This window comes from Mauremys mutica, chromosome 1, assembly GCF_020497125.1.
Source record: "Mauremys mutica isolate MM-2020 ecotype Southern chromosome 1, ASM2049712v1, whole genome shotgun sequence".
Taxonomy (NCBI): Eukaryota; Metazoa; Chordata; order Testudines; family Geoemydidae; genus Mauremys; species Mauremys mutica.
In genome coordinates, this window is record NC_059072.1 from 1,592,646 (window position 1) to 1,617,433 (window position 24,788).

The window sequence follows — 24,788 nt, forward strand, 5'->3', positions numbered from 1 at the left end:
AGTGACTGAGCAATCGGCAATAGTATCTGATCTCCCATTGATAGCAGGTTCTGGACTGGAGAGTAGCAGATGGGAGACCTCTATTGTTAAAAGACTCTATGGGGATCTAGGGAATTGCAGAGCAGTGAGTCTTACTGCAGGACCCAGTTAACTGCTTGAGTTGGTCGTTAAAATCATGCGATAACCAGCTAGCAGGGCACGCTATGGGACGGACAGCCCAGCATGGCTCTGCGAAGGAAATGGGCCTCACTGAATCTCTTAGGCTTTGTCTACGCTGGCAAGTGAATGACAAAATTTTTGTCATTCAGAGGTGTTAAAAAACCACCCCTCTGAAAGACAAAAGTTTTGCCGACAACAAGTGCTGGTGTGAAAAGCACTTTGTCAGCGGATGAGCTCTCCTGCCGACTACGCTAAAGCCGCTCACTGGGGTGGAAGGGTTTTGTCGGTGGGAGAGCTCTCTCCTGCCGACTACGCTAACGCCGCTCACTGGGGTGGAAGGGTTTTGTCGGTGGGAGAGCTCTCTCCTGCCGACAACGGTAACGCTGCTCACTGGGGTGGAAGGGTTTGTCGGTGGGACAGCTCTCTCCTGCTGACAACGCTAACGCCGCTCGCTGGGATGGAAGGTTTTTGTTGGCGGGAGAGCTCTCTCCTGCCGACAACGTTAATGTAGCTCGCTGGGGTGGAAGGGTTTTGTTGGCAGGACAGCTCTCTCTTGCTGACATACAGTGACTACACTGAGCGCCTTTAGTGGCACGGCTGTAGCAGCACAGCGCTGTCGCTAAAGCTGCGTAGTACGGACACAGCCTTCGATTCTTTGAGTGTGTCAGTGAAGCCGTTGATAAAGAAGAACCAGCTGACTGACTGCATTTAGGCTTTTGAAAGGCCTTTGACAAGGTGTCCCAGATCCGGCCAGGCTCCCCTGCTAGCCGCTGACCAGACTGCTGTGAGGGGGCCCAGACCATGAATCCCTGGTTCGATTTTGGCTGCCCTGGCTGGTTTTGCTACGGACTTGCCAGTTGCTGGACCAAGGATGTTATTTACTGGAGGCTTTTGTTGTTGCTGGTTTTCTGGGTGTTTTTGCCGGGAATGCAGTGATCACATCATGGCTGGGAGCAGACCACAGCCTGAATCCAGGCCCACTGTGCAATGCACGAGCAGAATGCAGTGTGCTGGGTGCCAGGCCCTCACTGCTGGCTGCTGAAACTGTGGTGGCTCCTCTATCTCGGCCCCTGGGAAGCAGGACAGATGAAATTCACCAGCAATGCAGGGGTCAGGGGCTCCTTGGAGGGGATGGTAGAGGACTCCCTCACAGACGAGGTGGGGTGGGCGAGTGTAGGGGCTCATGGCCCAGAAGGGTCAGGTTACAGGGAAGGAGGAGGGTCAGGCTAGTGTAGAGAGACCATCCATCCTGAATTGGGTTGAAAGTCACAAAATGCAGAATTCATGTCCTGGTCCTGGGCTGAATGACTCCGGGACAGCATTTTCCTGGTTTCCCTGCGATGCTGCTCTGCTCTTGTCCGAGGTTCAGGAGTGGCACCGGCCTCTTCCTGGTGGGAGGTGCTGAGGTGGTAGGGTTGCCAACTTTCTACTCGCACAAAACCAAACACCCTTGCTCCCCCCCTGCCCTCCACTGAGGCCTCACCCCTTCTCTGAGGCCCTGCCCCCTGCTCACTCCATCCCCCATCCCTCTGTCGCTCACTCTCCCCACCCTCGCTCACTCGCTCATGTTCACCGGGCTGGCTCAGGGGGCTGGTGTTCGGGAGGGGGTTGGGGATCTGGCTGGGGGTGCAGGCTCTGGGGTGGAACCAGGGATGAGGGTTTTGGGGTGCAGGAGGGAGCTCCGGGCTGGAGCTGAGGGGTTAGGAGTATGGGAGGGGCCTCCAGGCTGTGGCAGGGAGTTGGGGTTCGGGAGGGGGTTGGGGCTCTGGGCTGGGGGTGCGGGTTCTGTCGTGGGGGCCAGAGATTAGGCGTTCAGGGTGAAGGAGGGGGCTCTGAGATGGGGCAGGGGGTTGGGTGTGGGCTCAAGCTGGGTGTGCGGGCTCTGGTGTGGGGCTGGGGATGAGGGATTTGGGATGTGGGGCAGGTCTGGGCTGGGGCTGAGGGGTTTGGCGGGCAGGAGGGGGATCAGGACTGGGGCAGGGGGGTGGGAGTGTGTGGGGGGGTGAGGGATCCAACTGGGGGTGCGGACTCTGCAGTGGGACTGGGAATGAGGGTTTGGGGTGCAGGAGGGGGATTGGGATTGGGGCAGGGGGTTGGGGCATGGGAGAAGGTCAAGGGTGAAGGCTCCACGTGATGCTTATCTTAAGCAGCTCCTGGAAGCAGCGGCATGTCCCTCCTCTGGCTCCTATGTGGAGGCGAGGCCAGGTGGCTCTGCACGCTGCCCCATCTGCAGGTGCTGCCCCTGCAGCTCCCATTGGCCAGAGTTCCTGGCCAATGGGAGCTGTGGAGGTGGCACTTGTGGCGGGGGCAGTGCATGGAGCCCCCTGGCTGCCCCATATGTAGGAGCCAAAGGGGGAACATGCATCTGTTTCTGGGAGCCGCAGAGTCGCGGCAGGTAGGAGCCTGTCTTAGCCCTGCCACGCCGCCGACTGGACCTTTAACTGCCCGGTCAGTGGTGCTGACTGGAGGCACCAGGTCCCTTTTCAATCAAATGTTCAGGTTGAAAAACAGACACCTGGCAACCCTATGAGGTGGGCCTTAGCCACCCCCGCAAAAGGCCCTGCCCCATGCTCCTCACCTTCCCCCGAGGTCCCACCACTGGCCAGGCCAGAAGCTGGGCAATGGTAAGAGCCACCCAGGGAGCCCGGACCACTGTGGGGAGCCCTGGACCTCCACCTGCCCTGAGCGTCGCACCCCGGGGGGGAGTACAGGGGTCAGGGGCTGCTCTCTGGCACCTCTGATCTGGCAGCCCTGGGCATTCTGGGTGGCTCTTACCACAGCCCGGCTCCAGCTTCTGGCCTGGCCCGACTCAGGGCCTTAGGGGAAGAGGAGGAGCAGGGGCCAGGCCACGGGGGAGGGCGGGATCCTGCATGTGTCCCTCTCTTGCCTTAGAAAAGGTGATCACCCAGGCTGGTGGGGGAGCAGGGGCCATGGGCAGTGGCTGTTCTCTGCCTCAGAGTTGCCAACTCTAACACCTGCTATTCCAAGCTCCCCGGAGCATCAGCGGGCTGCAGCCCTTTGTCCCCTTGGTCCCTTTGGCTCATTCTTGGGCAGCGACTCTCTGCCTGGGAACCCTTCACAGCAACAGAGCCCCTCACCCCGCTGCCCGAGGCCCCAGGACCAGGACTGGCCCCCGAGACACCCCAGTAGCCTAGGGCCCCCGAGGATCCCACCAAAGGCTGCAGCACTTGGGCTTTCAGGGCCCGTGGTGGGTGCTGCATCGCACACAGGCCGGCATCGCACGGGCCTGACATGGTCGCTCTTCACTCACCAGAGGAAGCACAGGAGAGCACAGATAACCCAGAGCCCAACAGCAGAGTCAGATGCATTTACCTCCATCCTCATTCTGTGCATCAGTTCCAGCTCTCAGTGGAGCAGGAGAGCTCCTCCACCTGCTACCAAAATGATTTAGCCAGTAGTGTTTATTGTGAGGAGAATCCATATTTATGGCCCTCTGGACACCTGGCCCCTCACCAGCTCCCCTGCCCTGGAGAGTCCTTGGGGGCCGTCGGAGTTCAGCAAGGCCGGGTCCCCCAGCTCGTCAGGCTTCTCCAGGCAGCTCCTCAGCCTGAGCGGGTGAGAATGGCCGGAAGAGCAAACAGCTCTGCTCCTACCCTGTTGGGACCAGCCAGACCCTCTGTCACTCTCACTAGGTGACCTTGTTGCTAGGCGGCCTTTGCCGTGCCAAGCTGGTTCCTCTGGGCAGGGGCAGCCTTTTGTCTAGAGCGGTTACGTGCCCGTGGCTGGCCTCTAGGTAGGCGGCCCGCGTTGGTTAGCCCATAGCCCCTTTCACGTTCCAGTCCAACACACGGGGCAGACGCACAAGAGAGACAACAGCCGATGCCCACACTCAGAACGGAGATTGCAGCGTGGTGAAGATACATCCAAGGCGTTCGTCACTTAGCACAGAACTCATCGATGGCACAGACCGACTCCCCCGCTCGTCACCCAGGCTCCTCGCCCAGCCCTAACGAAGGTGGGTGGCCTTGGGGTGAGGGGTGACGTATTGTCAGGATCAGACTCCGGCTAAGGGATGGGAAACACAGAGCAGGGTTAACAGGTCAATGTTCACCATGACAGGAGATAAACAGCAGAGATCTCAGGGGGCCCTACTTGGTTCTGTGTTGTTTCCTGCATTTCCTAACGCTCTGGAAAGGGGGGTGAGCAGCGAGGGGGTGAAGTGTGCAGTTGACACAGAGTTACTGTGGTTAGTCAGGCAGAGCGAGGACTGTGAGACACTTCACAGGGCCCCAAAGAAGCCAAGGGGATGGGTGACACGATGGCAAGGGAAGCTCAGTGCTGCCAAAGGCAGGGTATTGCTCCGGGGAGGGAATGCTCTGAACTGTCACACGTGAAAGTAGAATGAATTATATTGTAGAAGTAGAATGAATTAAAGAAATGCTGTATGTTCCTTTAAGCAGGACTGAGGAATTTTGAGATAAAGTTGTCAGGAAGAGGAACATTAAGGTATTAAACAATGGGTCCACTTAAGCTGATGGTGGGACATTAACAAGAGATTGGTGAGAGTTAATAAGGACATGATATATGTGTCTAGCCCCAGGTAAACTTTTCAGTTCTGCTCCCTTTGTCATCTTGTTAATTTCACACCTTTTTTTCTGTATAAATAAGGTGGTTTGAGCCTTGTATGGCGCTCACATTTTCTGAGTGTATTAGCAGAGGTCTGTGCTAATAAACAGAGTGGTCTGACAAATTGTGAGTCCTGAGTCTGAATTTGATACACACTTGGTGGGGTTGTGCATCAGCCAGGAAAGGGCCCTGGGTGTCAGCGTGGAAGCTCCGTGGAGACATCTGCTCGATGTGTAGCTGTGGCCAAAAAAGCAAACGCTGTTAGGATGCACAAGGGACAGGATGGAGAATAATACATAAGAACAAAGAACGGCCAGATTGGCTCAGACCAAAGGTCCATCTAGCCCAGTATCCTGTCTTCCGACAGTGGCCAATGCCAGGTGCCCCAGAGGGAATGAACAGAACAAGTAATCAACAAGTGATTCATCCCGTCGCCCATTCCCAGCTTCTGGCAAACAGAGGCTAGGGACACCATCCCTGCCCCTCCTGGCTAATAGACATTGATGGACCTGCCCTCCATGAACTTATCTAGTTCTTTTTTGAACCCTGTTATAGTTTTGGCCTTCACAACATCCTCTGGCGGGGAGTTCCACAGGTTGACTGTGTGTTGTGTGAAAAAATACTTCCTTTGTTTGTTTTAAATCTGCTGCCTATTAATTTCATTTAGCTACCCCTGGTTCTTGTGTTATGAGGAGTAAATAACACTTCCTTATTTACTTTCTCCACACCAGTCATGATTTTATAGACCTCTATCATATCCCCCCTTAGTTATCTCTTTTCCAAGATGAAAAGTCCTAGTCTTATTAATTGCTTCTCATATGGAAGCCATTCCATAGCCCTAATCATTTTTGTTGCCTTTTTCTGAACCTTTTCCAATTCCAGTATATCTTTTTTTCAGATGGGGTGACCACATCTGTACTCAGTATTCAAGATGGGGGTGTACTATGGATTTGTATAGAGGCAACATGATATTTCCTGTCTTACTATTTATCCCTTTCTTAATTATTTCCAATATTCTGTTTGCTTTTTTGACTGCTGTTGCACATTGAGTGGATGTTTTCAGAGAACTATCCACAATGACTCCAAGATCTCTTTCTTGAGTGGTAACAATTAATTTAGACCACATAATTTTATATGTATAGTTGGGATTATCTTTTCCAATGCGCATTAATTTGCATTTATCAATATTGAATTTCATCTGCCATTTTATTGCCCAGTCACCCAGTTTTGTGAGATCCTTCGCAGTCTGCCTGGGACTTAACCATCTTGAGTAGTTTTGCATCATCTGCAAATTTTAGCATCTCACTGTTTACCCCTTTTCCAGATCATTTATGAATATGTTGACTAGGACTGGGCCCAGTACAGACCCCTGGAGGACACCACTATTTACCTCTCTCCATTTTGAAAAATGACCATTTATTCCTACCCTTTGTTTCCTATCATTTAACCAGTTACTGATCCATGAGAGGACCTTCCCTCTTATCCCATGGCAGCTTACTTTGCTTAAGAGCCTTTGGTGAGGGACCTTGTCAAAGGCTTTCTGAAAATCTAAGTACACTATATCCACTGGATCCCCCTTTTCCACATGCTTGTTGACCCCCTCAGAGAGTTCTAGTAGATTGGTGAGGCATGATTTCCCTTTACAAAAACCATGTTGACTCTTCCCTAACAAATTATGTTCATCTATGTGTCTGGCAATTTTGTTCTTTACTATAGCTTCAACCTGTTTACCCGGAACTGAAGTCAGGCTAACCGGCCTGTAATTGCCCCGGTCACCTTTGGAGCCCTTTTTAAAAATTGACATCTGTGACATTATTGACAGAATCTGTAACTGCATAGATCACTGTTGTAACCACTGTTTTATATTTGCAGCAAATATTGTACAAAGGTTGTCATGTGAGGTGTCTATGGGAAGGTTAGGATCGGCTGTTTATAATTATGCTGTCTATATGTGTGTATCATTTTTGTAGTTGAAGTTATGAATATTGGCTCTATACTGTCTGTATTTCCAACTTGTGCTGTGCTTCTGGGGAACACCCCAGACAAGTTGGTGTTAGCTCTGCCTAGCTTGCTTGATGGCCCATTAAGGAGCATCAGCTACACAACTGACCCAATGAGGGAAGACAGATATGCCTTGTGACTCAGCAAGGCTGGCAGGGACATGCTTATGGACAGAACTTTGAGGTTTTCCATGCCATGTGCTGGGTGGCTTGTCCTTGGAACAAAGAAAGCAGAGACCACATGGCAAGAGAATATCAAAAGCTGCTGCAGCTTCTCCAACTTGTTTTCAGTCCTGCTTCTTACCTCTGGAGGAACTTTGCTACAAACTGAAGCTCTGAACAAAGGACTGATGACCCATCCCAGCTGGGGATGTTCCAGAGACTTGATTTGAACCTGCAGTTTATTCCATCACTGTTACAAGCCTGAACCAAGAACTTTGCCATTACTGTATGTAATTGATTCCATTTAACCAATTCTAGCTCTCATCTCTATCTTTTTCCTGTTATGAATAAACCTTTATGTTACGAGATGGACTAATGGCGGTAGACAGAACAGAAGTGTACCCACTACCCGTCGCTCCACTAGTGGATTCATTAACTTGAATTGTGGTTTCCTCAGTTTTTAGTGGGGGAATCACTGTCTTGGGCCCCGTAGGGCTATCCTTAGAGGTTTTTGCCAGAGACCCACCCATCTGTCTGCTGACACTCAACCTGAAAAGATAATTACTCAGAGATCAGTGGGAATTATAGTCTAATCCAGGTTTTCCTACTTCTATTACACTGTCCGTTACAGGGGGCGGGACAGAAGGATCTCAATACAACCTCAGAGCTTCATCGCACACATGGCTTCCACTCTGGGGAATTACGAACGAGAAGTTCAGTTCCGCCCACACACCTAACGCCCAAATGAACAGAGCAGAAAAACAACAGTAACCGGTTAAACAGAACAGAACAAAACCAAATAGTGCACCAAAACCAGATAGTGTTTCCTTATCCTATTAGGGCTCACTTTATCGGAACATGAACCCCAGGGGCCACGGTGAAGCAGAGAAAGAGGGGCCAAACACCCCGTTGGCACCGTTCCCAGTTCACCGCAGCCGTCCGGAGTCCAATGTCCGAGCTAGGAGAGTCCCGTCTGGAGTCGCCAAAAACTGTTACCGAAATATCGGGTCTGCCTAGCTGAGAGCCAATAACAGCCTGACAGGGATAAAGAAAAATGCTTTATTCTGCAGAAGAAAGGAGAGCTCTGTAGTAAATACAGAAAACTCTACTGCACACAAGTTTCACAAGCTTTTTATACACTTTCAGACAAAGACCATGCCGTGTTAACACTTTATTGGTGGGTGTCAAGCCCCGTAATACCGTTATCTGTTCAAGAAAGACTGGCTTGAAGCGGAATCTTTTCTGTCTCTGACTGCAAGCAGAAAAAATTAGTTACAAGGTTCAAGGTACTGTACGTGAGGCCTTTTGGAGGCTTCTGCCTCCACCTACTGGCCGTTTGCAAAACTATTAATAGGACTAAATAGCTTTCACATTTAGATTTTAGATTCTAAAGGATTGGCAACAGCGTGATTTGTGGGTAAGATCTGACTTGTATATTGACCTGGGTCTGGGGCTTGGTCCTTTGGGATCAGGAGAACCCTTTTTCTTTTACTGAGGTGTTGATTTTCATAACCATTTATCCCCATAATGAGTGGCTGCTGCTGGTGATACTGGGAAACTGGAGTGTCTAAGGGAATTGTTTGTATGACTTGTGGTTAGCCAGTGGGGTGAGACCAAAGTCCTCTCTGTCTGGCTGGTTTGGTTTGCCTTGGTGTGCAAAGGAACCCAACCTTGGGATGTGACTGCCCTGCTCTGAGCAGTTTGTCCTGAATTGATACTCTCAGTTGGGTCCCGCCAGAACCAGCATCGTTACAGTGTCACATTAGCTGTCCTCCAATCATATGGTACAGAAGCTGATTTAAATGAGAGGTTACAGACTACAGTTAGTAGTTCTGCAATTTCACATTTCAGTTCCTTCAGAACTCATGGGTGAATCCCATCTGATCCTGGTGACTTATAACTGTTTAGTTTATCAATTTGTTCCAAAACCTCCTCTAATGACACCTCAATCTGAGATAATTCCTCAGATTTGTCTCCTAAAAAGAATGGCTCAGTTTTGGGAATATCCCTCAGATCCTCAGCCGTGAAGACTGATGCAAAGAATTCATTGAATTTCTCTGCAATGCCCTCGTCCTTTTGTGCTCCTTTAGCATCTTGATCGTCCAGTGGCCCCACTGGTTGTTTAGCAGGCTTCCTGCTTTTGATGAACTTAAAACAATTTTATTCTTATTTTTTGCATCTTTGGCTAGCTGTTCATCAAATTCTTTTTTGGCCTGCGCAATTATATTTTTACACTTCATTTGCCAGAGTTTATGCTCCTTTCCATTTTCTTCACTAGGATTTAACTTCCACTTTTTAAAGGATGCCTTTTTGCCTCTCACTGCTTCTTTTACTTTGTTGTTTAGCCACGGTGGCACTTTTTTGGTTCTTTTACTATGTCTTTTAATTTGGGGTATACATTTAAGTCGAGTCTCTATTATGGTGTCTTCGAAAAGTTTCCGTGCAGCTTGCAGGGATTTCACTTTTTGTGCTGTACCTTTTAATTTCTGTTTAATGAACCTCCTCATTACAGTGCTGTTACATAAATCAATGGTGTCGCCTTGTCTGCATGCTGTGTGCAGTCTGGGTCAGCCCCAGGGGTGGAATGATGCCCATATGGAGAGAGAATAACAGATTGGGATGTTTCATAGTAGCAGCTGTGTTAGTCTGTATCCACAAAAAGAACAGGAGCACTTGTGGCACCTTAGAAACTAACACATTTATTTCAGCATAAGCTCACGTGAGCTACTGCCCACTTCATCGGATGCATGCAGTGGAAAATACAGTAGGAAGATATATATATACACAGAGAACATGAAACAATGGGTGTTACCATACACATTCTAACAAGAGTGATCAGTTAAGGTGAGCTATTATCAGCAGTAATGAAAATGGCCCATTTCCAGAAATTGACAAGGAGATATGCTTATTTTACCCCCCATACAGTTCCTCATATCTCCTTGTCAATTGCTGGAAATGGGCCACTGCCATTACCACCACAAAAAGTTCTTTTTCTCTCTCCTGCTGATAATAGCTCACCTTAACTGATCACTCTCGTTAGAATGTGTATGGTAACAGCCATTGTTTCATGTTCTCTGTGTATATATACATCTTCCTACTGTATTTTCCACTGCATGCATTTGATGAAGTGAGCTGTAGCCCACGAAAGCTTATGCTCAAATCAATTTGTTAGTCTCTAAGGTGCCACAAGTGCTCCTGTTCTTTTTGCAGATTGGGATGGTTACCTTACAGAGATGATGCAGGACAGGGGACACACTAAAGATACACAGAATAACGACTGCTCTAGGGAAGGGAGATCAGGCACATTGGTTCAGCCCATCTCCTAGCACAAGAACACAGGGACTGTTGAATACTGAAAGGCACCAGAAAGGAAATACTTTTCTCAAACATCATGTGATTAGACTGTGGAACTCACTGCCACAATATATTGTTGAGGTCAATAGCTTAGCTGGATTCAGAAAATGTCTCAACATTTACGTGGATAACAAGAACATGCAGAGTTCTAACAGTGAGGATAAAACGATCCCAGAGCTCAGGCTGGGCTATAAACTCTCCTGCATCAGGGCATGAGCTGGGTGCTGAGCACTGCGGGTCAGGCAGCATCTTCACCAAAGCAGATTATCCCCTCGCTGCCACTGCTGGGATTCTTGCCCCGGCCCATGTAGCAGCTGGTCCTGGCCACTGCCGGAGACAGGAGACTGGCTTACAGAGCCCTGGACTGATCCTTCCTGAACCCCCGGGATGGCAAAGAGCCAGCTGCAGCCTGGCCTAGGGAGACGGCAGTGATGGCGGGGAAGGACTCAGGTTTGGGCAGAGGCCAAGGATGGACCCATTACCCAAAGCCTCTGCCTCTGACCTCACCCTAATAAAGGCTTCCTGATGGTCCCAGCTCAGCTGCCAGGCAGGTCACAGAGTCTCTGTTTGCTGTGGGCTGGGATCCTTGTATTTGCCAGCTGGGCTGATTTGCATGTTCAGCATCCTCACCCTCTCCCTTCTCACCCTCCCTCCCCGAACCCCTAGTAGGTCTATAAATACTCCGGAGAGCCAGCGCCCTGCACAGGCTGAGCTCCGATCCTCATCGCTCCAAACAGACGGACAGGTGAGTCCCTTCCCCTCCCGACCCTTCTCCCTCCGCGCTCGGGGCTGGGCTCTCGGTGGCAGCCGAGCCCTGTGACGGGGCCTCATGGCCCGACTTGCCCTGTGTGAGTCCCTGGGGCCGTCTCTGTCCCACCCCTTCCCCCACAGCGCGGCCCCTTACCCCCGTCCCCAGGTGTCGGTGCTGAGCATCCTCTCCCTGGGGTCTGCTCCCCGCACCCCTGCCCTGCCCTGCCCTGCCCGGCTGGAGAGGAGGGGCAGGGAGAGCCGCAGGCTGACGGGCCCTTGGGAACCAGCCCAGGGAGGGGGCCCCGCACAGCTCCCCTGCCCCACGGGGGCCTCTGAGTTGAGTCCCCTGGGTCTGGTATCCTTCTTGGGGCCCTTCCATCCCAGCCAGGCCCTTTAACAAACAGCCCAGCTCTGAACCACCTCCCCCGTGTAATGCCACATGGGGAGGGGAGGGTCGCTCCGGGGGGTGTCCCAGGCTCTCATGGCCCATCTCCCTGGTGTGTTTTCTCCCCAGGGGAAGTGAGACGATGGGGCCAGTCGCCTACTTCAGCCTCTGCCTCCTCGGCTGCCTGATCTTTAACCCCTCGCTGGCAGGTGAGTCCCTGCCTGGCCCCTCGGGAAGTGGATTCATTTCCCTCGTCACTCCCAGAGCCACTGCCCGTCTCCTGCTGCTGGGGGTCACTGCCCGGGGGGAGCCCAGGCCCTGCGGCCCCTCCCCAGGGAGCGGATGAGAGAAGGTGGGTGAAAGGCCCCCCAGGGTCGGCTCTTCCCATGAGGATTGGGTGGGGCCAGTCCCTGGGCAAGGGGCGCTCAGCCCCCGTCAGCTCCAGGCTCCCATCCCCCCCTCCCGTGGTCCCCTCCCACTGGCCGGCCGTGTCCCCACGGGGTCCCTCTCCAAGGGCTGCTCATGGCTCTGCTCCAGCCCCAGCTTCTCCCCCATCCGGCCTCTGCTCCCGGCTGGGCTGCCCCAGTCCCTGCACACTGTGTCTTTCTCCTCAGACTGTCCCGTTCCCTCCCCTGCTGGGACACGGCTCCACCCCGTCCCTCTGTGCCCCCAGGCCTGAGCAGGGCAGAGCCTGCCCAGTGTTCCCCTCCCCTCTGCCCCAGCCCCACAGATCCCTGCTATCCCCCCTCTATGTCCCACCTCCCTGGGCACCTCTCTCCCTTCCCTCCTCCTACAACCCCCCAGCTCCTTCCATCCAGAACTGGGCCCCTGCCCCGATTTCCTGCCTAGTCCCAGTCTGTGCCAACCCCACTGCTCCCCCAGCTTCACCCCGTGGCCCTGGGGTTCCCTTCCTGCCCCCCCGCCAGCTTCCCTGGCCCCACTGTCCCGCATGGCCCAAGGGGAGATGGGGAGAAGCTCAGGGTGGCAGGAATTCCCTCTGCCCGAGGGCTGCAGCTGAACGGGGGCCACTGTGGCTGGCAGCTCCATATTTCCCCCCTTTCCCGGAGCTTGGAGTCCATGGGGCTCCCTGGGGCAGGGGCAGGGAGGGTCTATCAGCCACCCCACACTGCACTGGCTCCTTCCTCCCCACAGGGAGCCATGGGAAAGGAGCCCCTGCCCCATCCAAACCCAGAGGCCCTGCCCTGCTGGGATCCCTGCTCAGGGCTGGGTGCCAGGGGCCCCGTTCTGCCGATGTGGGGTCTGGGCAAACCCAGCTTCTTCCTGCAGCGCCAGGGCCTGGAGGGTCCTGCCAGCCAGACACAGCCCCAAATGGGATCCCAATTTTATTTGTGCTAATGGGAAAGAAATGGCTCTGCCTCTGAAACAGCCTCTAACTGCAGAGTCCTGTCCCTACCATTGCCCCGCATCCCCCTCTCTCTTCAGGGGGACAAGACGTGTCCTGTCCCAGGGGCTGGCTACCCTTCCAAGGCTACTGCTATGGATACTTCTTCCAAGAGAAAACCTGGCTGGATGCTGAGGTGAGAGGCTGGGGGCATCGGGGCTCAGGGGCGCTGGGCTGGAGTTGGAGGGATGGGGAGGTTTAGGTTGAATATCAGAGTCTGTGAGCTGGGCTGGGCTGGGCTGGGGAATCCGCTCCGATGGGAGGGGTGGGAGCTCAGGGCTGGCACATTTCCCACTGCCCCAGACAGAGCCCTGGGAACAGGCTGTGAGGGAACAACCTGCCCTGGCCAGGCTGGGGAGCAGAATACAATGAAAACGCAGCCCCCGGTGGGGCACGATCTCCTCTGGACCCAAAGCTCTTGGCATGGGCTGTGTCTGCCAGGGACACAAGGGACGGCCTGGGCCCAGGTGGGGTCATGTCTCTGTGATGGGTTTCCCAGGTTGCAGCCTGGAACTGGGGTATCGCTGAGCCCTCTGGCTTACCAACCTGGGCTCCCTCTCACACTGTGGTAATGTGACAAGCTGCAAACCCCTCCAGGTCCTGCACTTGCACAAACATCCACAGGCAGGGACACACCCAGCTTCAGTTACACGAGTGCTTTCACCAGCCGCTCATGAACCAACAGAGAGACTCCAACCAGTTCCCCACAGCTCCCCAGCCTGGGACCCCAGAGCTGGACCATCTTGCCCTGGTCAGAAGCCTGACGAGTGTAAGTTATTACCCAGTCTGCCCCCCCCCCCAATGTGGAGAGGACAATGCACCAGCCCCTCTTCCTGAGCAGATTTCCCTTGTACTTCAAGCAACACACTGTCTTAGGTAACAAAATATAAAACAGGGTTATTAACTACAGAAAGAGAGAGATTTTAAGTGATTATAACTAAGTGTATGGATCAAAGTAAATTACCTAAGAAATAAAATAATCATAATTTGAGTTCTATAAAGTACACAGGATCAGAATCACAGAATCATAGAATATCAGGGTCGGAAGGGACCTCAGGAGGTATCTAGTCCAACCCCCTGCTCAAAGCAGGACCAATCCCCAACTAAATCATCCCAGCCAGGGCTTTGTCAAGTCAGGGACCAATTTCGTTAGAATCTAGATCTATCCTCTTTGGAATAACACGTCCACTGCTTTCCCCTCAGCCACAGAGTCAGTTATCTCATCATAGAAGGCAATTAGGTTAGTCAGGCATGACTTGCTCCTGGTGAATCCATGCTGACTGTTCCTGACCATCAGTACATAAGAACGGCCGTACCGGGTCAGACCAAAGGTCCATCTAGCCCAGTAGCCTGTCTACCGACAATGGCCAATGCCAGGTGCCCCAGAGGGAGTGAACCTAACAGGCAATGATCAAGTGATCTCTCTCCTGCCATCCATCTCCATCCTCTGACAAACAGAGGCTAGGGACACCATTCTTACCCATCCTGGCTAATAGCCATTTATGGACTTAACCACCATGAATTTATCCAGTTCTCTTTTAAACTCTCTTATAGTCCAGCCTTCACAACCTCCTCAGGTAAGGAGTTCCACAAGTTGACTGTGCACTCTGTGAAGAAGAACTTCCTTTGATTTATTTTAAACCTGCTGCCTATTAATTTCATTTGGTAACCCCTAGTTCTTGTATTATGGGAATAAATAAATAACTTTTCCTTATCCACTTTCTCAACATCACTCATGATTTTATACACCCTTAGTCTCCTCTTTTCCAAGCTGAAGAGTCCTAGCCTCTTTAATCTCTCCCCATATGGGACCCATTCCAAACCCCTAATCATTTTAGTTGCCCTTTTCTGAACCTTTTCTAGTGCTAGAATATCTTTTTTGAGGTGAGGAGACCACATCTGTACACAGTATTCGAGATGTGAGCGTACCATTGATTTATATAAGGGCAATAATATAGTCTCAGTCTTATTCTCTATCCCCTTTTTAATGATTCCTAACATCCTGTTTGCTTTTTTGACCACCTCTGCACACTGCATGGATGTCTTCAGAGAACTATCCACGATGACTCCAAGATCTTTTTCCTGACTCGTTGTAGATAAATTTGCCCCCATCATGTTGTATGTATAGTTGGGGTTATTTTTTCCAATGTGCATTACTTTACATTTATACACATTAAATTTCATTTGCCATTTTGTTGCTCAATCACTTAGTTTTGTGAGATCTTTTTGAATATCTTCACAGTCTGCTTTGGTCTTAACTATCTTGAGCAGTTTAGTATCATCTGCAAACTTTGCCACCTTACTGTTTACCCCTTTCTCCAGATCATTTATGAATAAGTTGAATAGGATTGGTCCTAGGACTGACCCTTGGGGACCACCACTAGTTACCCCTCTCCATTCTGAGAATTTACCATTAATTCCTACCCTTTGTTCCCTGTCTTTTAACCAGTTCTCAGTCCATGAAAGGACCTTCCCTTTTATCTCATAACAGCTTAATTTATGTAAGAGACTTTGGTGAAGGCCCTTGTCAAAGGCTTTCTGGAAATCTAAGTACACTATGTCCACTGGATCCTCCTTGTCCACATCTTTGTTGAACCCTTCAAAGAACTCTAATAGATTAGTAAGACACGATTTCCCTTTACAGAAACCATGATGACGATTGCTCAACAGTTTATGTTTTTCTATGTGTCTGACAATTTTATTCTTAACTATTGCTTCGATTAATTTGCCCGGTATCGACGTTAGACTTACCGGTCTATAATTGCCAGGGTCACCTCTAGAGCCCTTTTTATATATTGGCATTACATTAGCTAACTTCCAGTCATTGGGTACTGAAGCCGATTTAAAGGACAGGTTACAAACCATAGTTAATAGTTCTGCAACTTCACATTTGAGTTCTTTCACAACTCTTGGGTGAATGCCATCTGGTCCCGGTGACTTGTTAATGTTGAGTTTATCAATTAATTCCAAAACCTCCTTGTGATGTTATTGATATAAACTGGGACCATATAGAATATGGTTTGCAACCAAGGTCCTGTAGTGGCATCAAATCTTATGTAAACGCGGTCATATAAGGTGTCTAAGACCAGGTTATGGGTTCCTGGTTATGATTATGCTGTCTGTGCATATGTATCATTTTGTAGTTGAAGTTATGAGTATTGGCTCTATACTGTCTGTATTTCATATTTGTGCTCTGCTTCTAGGTGACACCGCAGACAAGTTGGTGTTAGGTCTGCCTAGCCTGCGTGATGGCCCATTAAGGACCATCAGCTACACAATTGACCCATGGAGAGAAGGCAGACACACCCTGTGACTCAGCAAAGTATGCAGGGACTTGCCCATGTGACTCCAGACTCCATTTTGCTGTAATTTTCCACAGTAAGGACAAAGAGGTTCTTACACCTGGAAAAGCCTATATAAGGCTAAAGCAGCAAAGAATCCTGTGGCACCTTATAGACTAACAGACGTTTTGCAGCATGAGCTTTCGTGGGTGAATACCCACTTCTTCGTCTTGCATCCGAAGAAGTGGGTATTCACCCACGAAAGCTCATGCTGCAAAACGTCTGTTAGTCTATAAGGTGCCACAGGATTCTTTGCTGCTTTTACAGAACCAGACTAACACGGCTACCCCTCCGATATATAAGGCTAATGCCTCATCTCCATCTGGTCTTCAATCCTGCTTCTTACCTCTGGAGGGACTTTGCTACAAGCTGAGTCTCTACACAAGGGACTGATGACCCATCCCAGCTGGGGAAGTTCTCCAGAGACTTGATTTGAACCTGCAGTTTACTGCATCACTGCTACAAGCCTAAACTAAGAACTTTGCCATTACTGTACGGAATTGATTCCATTTAACCAATTCTAGCTCTCATCTCTACCTTTTCCCCTTTATGAATAAACCTTTAGATTTTAGATTCTAAAGGATTGGCAACAGCGTGATTTGTGGGTAAGATCTGATGTGTATATTGACCTGGGTCTGGGGCTTGATTCTTTGGGATCGAGAGAACCTTTTTCTTTTATTGGGGTGTTGGTTTTTATAACCATTCATCCCCAGGACGAGTGGGTCTGGGGGTGTGTAGCAGGGTGGACCCTGCTCCTGCCCTGAGGGGTTTAAAAAGTGGCCTGGCAGGGCTTGAGAGCGGCTGCTCAAAAAGCTGGGCTGACTGGGGTAGTGGCTGCAGCTGGGGCCATGCCCCAAACTGAGCCAAGGGCCTTATAAGAAGGCCAGGGAAGCCAGAAGCCAAGACAGTCTTCCTCTGCCTGAAGAGGAAGAAGGGCCTGGCTGCAGGGGCTATAGGCAAGGTACCTAGGGTGAAGCAGGGCTGGGGAAAGGCTGAGGAGCTGGGGAGCTCCAGCCTAGAAAGCCCCAGGCTGCGGCCTAGCGAAGGGCCAACAGGTACTGGGGGTTGCAGAGGGCAGCCCAGGGGTAGGCCAAGGCAGCATGTCCAAACCCTCCTTGCCTGTGATGAATAGGCTGATACTGCAGTCTGCCCCAGAGTGTGGGGCTAGACAATGGCTGGCAGTAGCCAAATACTGAGGCAAGGTGGGGATAGAGGGTGAGGGTTCCCCAAGGAGGGGAGACCCAGAGAGAAAGGGGTTACTGCCAGGGGGCAGCACCCCATGTAAAAGGGCACCGGGTCCAGGGAGGGACACGGGGGCCAGAGGACAGGTGGATCACCAGCCTGCAGAGGGCGCTCCAGCGCTGGAACAGAGCTAATTCCCGGAGTCACCAGCAGGAGGCGCCGCAGGGGTGAGTCCGACCCGTCTACAGGGTGATACTGGGAGACTGGAGTGTCTAAGGAAATTGCTTGTGTGACTTGTGATTAGCCAGTGGGGTGAAACCGAAGTCCTTTTTGTCTGGCTGGTTTGGTTTGCCTTAGAGGTGGAAAAACCCCAGCCTAGGGCTGTGACTGCCCTGTTTGAGCAATTGGTCCTGAATTGCTACTCTCAGTTGGGTCCCGCCAGAACCGCATCGTCACACTCCTCTAGTGACACTTCAATCTGTGACAGTTCCTCAGATTTGTCACCTACAAAAGCCAGCTCAGGTTTGGGAATCTTCTGAACATCCTCAACCATGAAGACTGAAGCAAAGGATCCATTTAATTTCTCCGCAATGACTTTATCGTCTTTAAGCGCTCCTTTTGTATCTCAATCATCAAGGAGCCCCACTGGTTGTTTAGCAGGCTTCCTGCTTCTGATGTACTTAAAAAACATTTTGTTATTACCTTTGGAGTTTGTGGCTAGCCATTTTTCAAACTCCTCTTTGGCTTTTCTTATTACATTTTTACACTTAATTTGGCAGTGTTTATGCTCCTTTCTATTTGCCTCACTAGGATTTGACTTCCACTTTTTAAAGGAAGTCTTTTTATCTCTCACTGCTTCTTTTACATGATTGTTAAGCCATGGTGGCTCTTTTTTAGTTCTTTTACTGTGTTTCTTAATTTGGGGTATACATTGAAGTTGGGCCTCTATTATGGTGTCTTTAAAAAGCGCCCATGCAGCTTGCAGGGATTTCACTTTAGTCACTGTACCTTTTAACTTCTGTTTAACTAACTGCCTCATTTTTGCATAGTTCCCCCTTTTGAAATTAAATGCCACAATGTTGGGCTGTTGAGATGTTCTTCCCACCACAGGGATGTTGAATGCTATTGTATTATGGTCACTATTTCCATGCGGTCCTGCTATAGTTACCTCTTGGACCAGCTTCTGTGCTCCACTCAGGATTAAATCTACAGTTGCCTCTCCCCTTGTGGGTTCCCGTACCAGCTGCTCCATGAAGCAGTCATTTAAAGTATCGAGAAATTTTATCTCTGCATTTTGTCCTGAAGTGAAAAGTTCCCAGTCAATATGGGGATAATTGAAATCCCCCACTATTATTGGGTTCTTAATTTTGATAGCCTCTCTAATTTCCCTTAGCATTTCATCATCACTATTACTGTCCTGGTCAGGTGGTCGATAATAGATCCCTAATGTTATATTCTTATTAGAACATGAAATTTCTATCCATAGAGATTCTATGGAACACATGGATTCGCTTAAGATTTTTACTTCATTTGATTCTACATTTTCTTTCACATGTAGTGCCACTCCCCCGCCTCCACACGACGTGTTCTGTCCTTCCGATATATTTTGTACCCCGGAATGATTGTGTCCTATTGATTGCTCTCAGTCCACCAGGTTTCTGTGATGCCTATATCCTCCTTTATCACAAGGCACTCTAGTTCACCCATCTTATTATTTAGACTTCTGGCATTTGTGTACAAGCACTTTAAAAACTTGTCCCTGTTTATTAGCCTGCCTTTTTCTGATATGCCAGATTCTTTTTTATGTGACTGTTTATCATCTGATCCGGCCCTTACATTATACTTCTCATTCCTCTGCTCCTGACTATAACCTGGAGATTCTCTATCATCAGACTCTCTCCTAAGAGAAGTCTGTGTCCGATCCACACGCTCCACTGCAGCAGTCGGCTTTCCCCCATCTCCTAGTCTAAAAACTGCTCTACAACCTTTTTAATGTTTAGTGCCAGCAGTCTGGTTCCACTTTGGTTTAGGTGGAGCCCATCTCTCCTGTATAGGCTCCTCCCATCCCAGAAGTTTCCCCAGTTCCTAATGAACGTGAACCCCTCCTCTCTACACCATCGTCTCATCCACGCATTGAGACTCCGAAGCTCTGCCTGCCTACCTGGCCCTGCGCGTGGAACTGGGAGCATTTCTGAGAATGCCACCATAGAGGTCCTGGATTTCAGTCTCTTCCCTAGCAGCCTAAATTTGGCTTCCAGGACATCTTTCCTACCTTCCCTATGTCATTGGTACCTACATGTACCATGACCACTGGCTCCTCCCCAGCACTATACATAAGTCTGTCTAGATGCCTCGAGAGATCCGCAACCTTCGCACCAGGCAGGCAAGTCACCATACGGTTCTGCCGGTCATCACAAACCCAGCTATCTACATTTCTAATGATCGAATCTCCCATTACTAACAGCTGCCTTTTCCTAGCAACTGGAGTTCCCTCCCCCGGAGAGGTAACCTCAGTGCGAGAGGCGACCCCAGCACCATCTGGAAGGAGGGTCCCAACTACAGGAAGGTTTCCCTCTGCTCCCATTGACTGCTCTGCTTCCCTGGGCCGTTCTTCCTCCTCAACAGCACAGGGGCTGTCTGAGCGGAGGTGGGACAATTCTACAGTGTCCCGGAAAGCCTCATCAACACCTCTCTGCCTCTCTCAGCTCCTCCAGTTCCGCCACCCTGGCCTCCAAAGTCCGTACATGGTCTCTGAGGGCCAGGAGCTCCTTGCACCGACTGCACACATATGCCACCTGCACACTTTCCTCTCCTCAAAGTGCTTCAAAATTGAGTCAGTGATAAACCAGGGCTGCCCGGGAAGGGGGGGCAAGTTGGGCAATTTGCCCCAGGCTCCGCAGGGGCCCCCACGAGAATGGCTGAGGCTCCCTTCCTGGCCCAGCCCGACCCAACCCCGCCCCCACCCCTCTCCCAGAGCCTCAGCGCATCCAGGAGCTTCGCTCGTCAGCGGCAGCGTGTCTCCGGCGGGGCCCCTGAGCTCCGCCCTGCTCAGAGCCGCGTGGTCAGGGGGCGGGGCTGGGAGCTCCATGCTGAGCGGAGGGAGCTGAGCTGAGCGTGGAGCTCACAGCCCCGCCCCGTTACTACGTGGCTCTGAGCGGGGCGGAGCTCAGGGGCCCCGCCGGAGACACGCTGCCGCTGATGAGCGAAGCTCCTGGATGCGCTGAGGCTCTGGGAGAGGGGGAGCTGGGGGTAAGAAGCCAGGGCCGGGGGCGTTGGCTAAGGGACAGGGAGGGGGCAGAGGTGCGGGGGGGCGGCCAGGGGACAGGGAACGGGGGGGTTGGATTGTGGGCGTTCCGGGGGTCTGTCAGGACTCAGCGGGGCGGGGGGGATAGGGGTCGGGGCAGTCAGGGGACAGGGAGCAGGGGTGGGGTCCCAGGGTGGGGGGGGGTGGGGTCTCTGGGGGACGGTGAGGGGACAAGGAGCAGGATGGGTCGGGGATTCTGAGGGGTGGGCAGTCGGGGGGGCAGGAAGTGGGTGGGGGTCGGATGGGGGCAGGGCCAGGCTGTTTGGGAGGCACAGCCTGCCCTACCCTAAAGCTCATTCAGCAGTTTGAGGCTTGCAGAAGAGCCGAGCTGTGAGCTTCTCCCTTAGGGCTCCCATCCCTTCCACTGCTCAAATGCCAAATTCTAGTCTGTATTTAATTTCAGTGCCATAGGGAGATTCATGTCAGGGGAGGGGAGCTTCATTTCAGATTAGCCTCTGGGGGAGGGATCACATGAGAAGAGCAATATCCTGCCCAACCCTACCAAGGGAGCCCCCCACCCCCCGCATTCCCTGAGGCTCCAGAGGGGTTAATTCAGTGGGTCTCAAGCTTGTATACTGGTGACCCTTTCACATAGCAAACCTCTGAGTGTGACCCCCCCCTTATAAATTGAAAACGCTTTTTTATATATTTAACACTATTATAAATGCTGGAGGCAAAGCAGGGTTTGAGGTGGAGGCTGATAGCTCACAACCCCCAGTAATAACCTCGTGACCCCCTGAGGGGTCCTGACCCTCAGTCTGAGACCCCCTGGGTTAATTTAATTTTAGCACCCTGTGTCCATTCACAGGCATGTGCGATTTTGAGCATTTCAGTTTTCACAACATAGGCTCATCCCAGATTCTGGAACAAGCTCAAATGCTCAGTTCGTGGCGTATGTACATAAGCTATACTAAAGGCAAACCCACAATAACCGTCTCCAGTTTGTGAGGGACCCCATGGAGCCAGTCTCTAGAAAACAGATAAATGCATGGAGGTTAAGTCCATTAATGGCTATTAGCCAGGCTGGGTAAGGAATGGTGTCCCTAGACTCTGTTCGTCAGAGGGTGGAGATGGATGGCAGGAGAGAGATCACTTGATCATTGCCTGTTAGGTTCACTCCCTCTGGGGCACTTGGCATTGGCCACTGTCAGTAGACAGGATACTGGGCTGGATGGACCTTTGGTCTGACCCAGTCTGGCTGTTCTTATGTTCTAACCTAACTGAACCCAAAGTTATGGAGACAGATATGAGTTAAGGAAGCCACCAGAGTATCAGAAACCTGGAAAAATCTCTGACCGGATGGGCTCAGGCATTTGGTCACAAGCTGAAGTGGTTCAAAAGTTTTGGATTTTTTTTAAGCAGAATTTTTTTATTGTTTCTTTAAACAATCAAACACAGCAAGCAGCAAATATTTGGCCACACACTTCTGAAACCCCAAAACATATTCAGATTTTGGCAGACTAATTTCAGCTTTTCAATTAAAAAAACCACAACAAATTTTGAAGGAAAGCAGACATTGTCCGTGATTTTTTTCCGCTTTTTTAAAAACCCCTAGTTTTTGATCCAAAAAATGTTTTGATGAAAAATATTTGTCCAACCCTTTTAATGAGCTTTAGTGCCTTTTAGCACTAGCTGATGCTGAGAACCAATGATACCTTGTAAAGAAGTTTTCTCAAAACTGGGTTTGTGCCAAGATGCAGAAGGTTTATTTTTCCCAGGGCTGCCTGTGGGTGCGGAGCAAGTGGGGCAATTTGTGCCGGGCCCCACAGGGGCCCCCACGAGACTATAGTACTGTATAGTATTGCAATTTTTTTTTATGGAAGAGGCCCCCAAAATTGCTTTGCCCCCGGCCCCCTGAATCCTCTGGGTGGCCCTGGGATCAACCCTTGAAAGGGGGTTCCAAAGAGGATAGATCTAGACTGTTCTCAATGGTACCAGATCACAGAACAAGGCGTAATAGTCTCAAGTTTGGGTGAGGGGAGAGATAGCTCAGTGGTTTGAGTATTGGCTTGTTAAACCCTGTGTTGTGAGTTAAATTCTTGAGGGGCCATTTGGGGAAAAAATCTGTCTGGGGATTGGTCCTGCTTTAAGCAGGGGGTTGGACTAGATATCTCCTGAGGTCCCTTTCAACCCTGATGTTCTATGATTCTTCTTTTCTGCAGACTAAACAATCCCAGTTCCCTCAGCCTCTCCTCATAAGTCATGTGCTCCAGTCCCCCAATCATTTTTGTTGCCCTCCACTGGACTCTTCCCAATTTTTCTACATCCTTCTTGTAGTGTGGGACCCAAAACTGGACACAGTACTCCAGATGAGGCCTCACCAAGTCCCATAGAGGGGAATGATCACATCTGCTGGCAATGCCCCTACTTATACAGCTCAAAATGCCGTTAGCCTTCTTGGCAACAAGGGCACACTGTCGACTCATATCCAGCTTCTCGTCCACCGTAACCCCAGGTCCTTTTCTGCAGAACTGCTGCCCAACCATTCGGTCCCTAGTCTGTAGCAGTGCATGGGATTCTTCCATCCTAAGTGCAGGACTCTGCACTTGTCCTTGTTGAATCTCATCAGGTTTCTTTTGGCCCAATCCTCTAATTTGTCTAGTTCCCTCTGTATCCTATCCCTACCCTCCAGCGTATCTACCACTCCTCCCAGTTTAGTGTCATCTGCAAACTTGCTGAGGGTGCAGTCCACACCATCCTCCAGATCATTAATGAAGATATTGAACAAAACCAGCCCCAGGACAAACCCTTGGGGCACTCCGCTTGAAACTGGCTGCCAACTAGACATGCAGCCATTGATCACTACCCGTTGAGCCCGACGATCTAGCCAGCTTTCTATCCACCTTATAGTCCATTCATCCAGCCCGTACTTCTTTAACTTGCCAGCAAGAATGCTGTGGGAGACCGTATCAAAAGCTTTGCTGAAGTCAAGGAATAACACATCCACTGCTTTCCCCTCATCCACAGAGCCGGTTATCTCGTCATAGAAGGCCGTTAGGTTAGTCAGGCATGACTTGCCCTGGTGAATCCATGCTGACTGTTCCTGATCACTTTCCTCTCCTCTAAGTGCTTCAGAATTGATTCCTTGAGGACCTGCTCCATGATTTTTCCAGGGACTGAGGTGAGGCTGACTGGTCTGTAGTTCCCCGGATCCTCCTTCTTCCCTTTTTTAAAGATGGGCACTACGTTAGCCTTTTTCCAGTCATCCGGGATCTTCCCCAGTCACCATGAGTTTTCAAAGATAATGGCCAATGGCTCTGCAATTACATCCATCAACTCCTTTTGCACCCTCGGATGCAGCGCATCTGGCCCCATGGACTTGTGCTTGTCCAGCTTTTCTAAATAGTCCTAAACCACTTCTTTCTCCACAGAGGGCTGGTCACCTCCTCCCCATGCTGTGCTGCCCAGTGCAGTTGACTGGGAGCTGATCTTGTTTGTGAAGACAGAGGCAAAAAAATCATTGAGTACATTAGCTTTTTCCACATCCTCTGTCACTAGGTTGCCTCCCTCATTCAGTAAGGGGCCCACACTTTCCCTGACCTTCCTTTTGTTGCTAACATACCTGTAGAAACTCTTCTTGTTACTCTTAACACCTCTTCCTAGCTGCAACTCTAAGTGTGATTTGGCCTTCCTGATTTCACTCCTGCATGCCTGAGCAATATTTTTATAGTCCTCCCTAGTCATTTGTCCAAATTTCCACTTCTTGTAAGCTTCTTTTTTGCGTTTAAGATCAGCAAGGATTTCACTGTTAAGCCAAGCTCCTTGCCTGCCATATTTACTATTCTTTCTACACATCGGGATGGTTTGTTCCTGCAACCTCAATAAGGATTCTTTAAAATACAGCCAGCTCTCCTGGACTCCTTTCCCCCTCATGTTATTTTCCCAGGGGATCCTGCCCATCAGCTCCCTGAGGGAGTCGAAGTCTGCTTTTCTGAAGTCCAGGATCTGTATTCTGCTGCTCTCCTTTCTTCCTTGTGTCAGGATCCTGAACTTGACCATCTCATGGTCACTGCCTCTCAGGTTCCCATCCACTTTTGCTTCCGCTACTAACTCTTCTCTCTTTGTGAGCAGCAGGTCAAGAAGAGCTTTTCCCCTAGTTGGTTCCTCCAGCACTTGCACCAGGAAATTGTCCCCTATGCTTTCCAAAAACTTCCTGGATTGT

At 50.6% G+C, this 24,788-nt stretch overlaps 1 protein-coding gene across 3 annotated transcripts in view; it reads left to right on the plus strand.

The window, feature by feature from the left end:
• LOC123375821 (C-type lectin LmsL-like) overlaps nucleotides 1-24,788 on the plus strand; it is a 56,443-nt gene that overhangs the window by 22,846 nt on the left and 8,809 nt on the right. For 2 of the 3 annotated variants that reach the window (XM_045027123.1, XM_045027131.1), the window contains exons 1-3: nucleotides 10,933-11,007; nucleotides 11,527-11,606; nucleotides 12,841-12,935. In XM_045027123.1, coding sequence (XP_044883058.1) covers nucleotides 11,540-11,606; nucleotides 12,841-12,935 — 162 coding nt within the window. In that variant the 5' untranslated portion in view covers nucleotides 10,933-11,007; nucleotides 11,527-11,539. Of the gene's footprint in view, nucleotides 1-10,932; nucleotides 11,008-11,526; nucleotides 11,607-12,840; nucleotides 12,936-24,788 lie in introns of those variants that run through there. The other variant, XM_045027136.1, reaches the window with a different exon arrangement.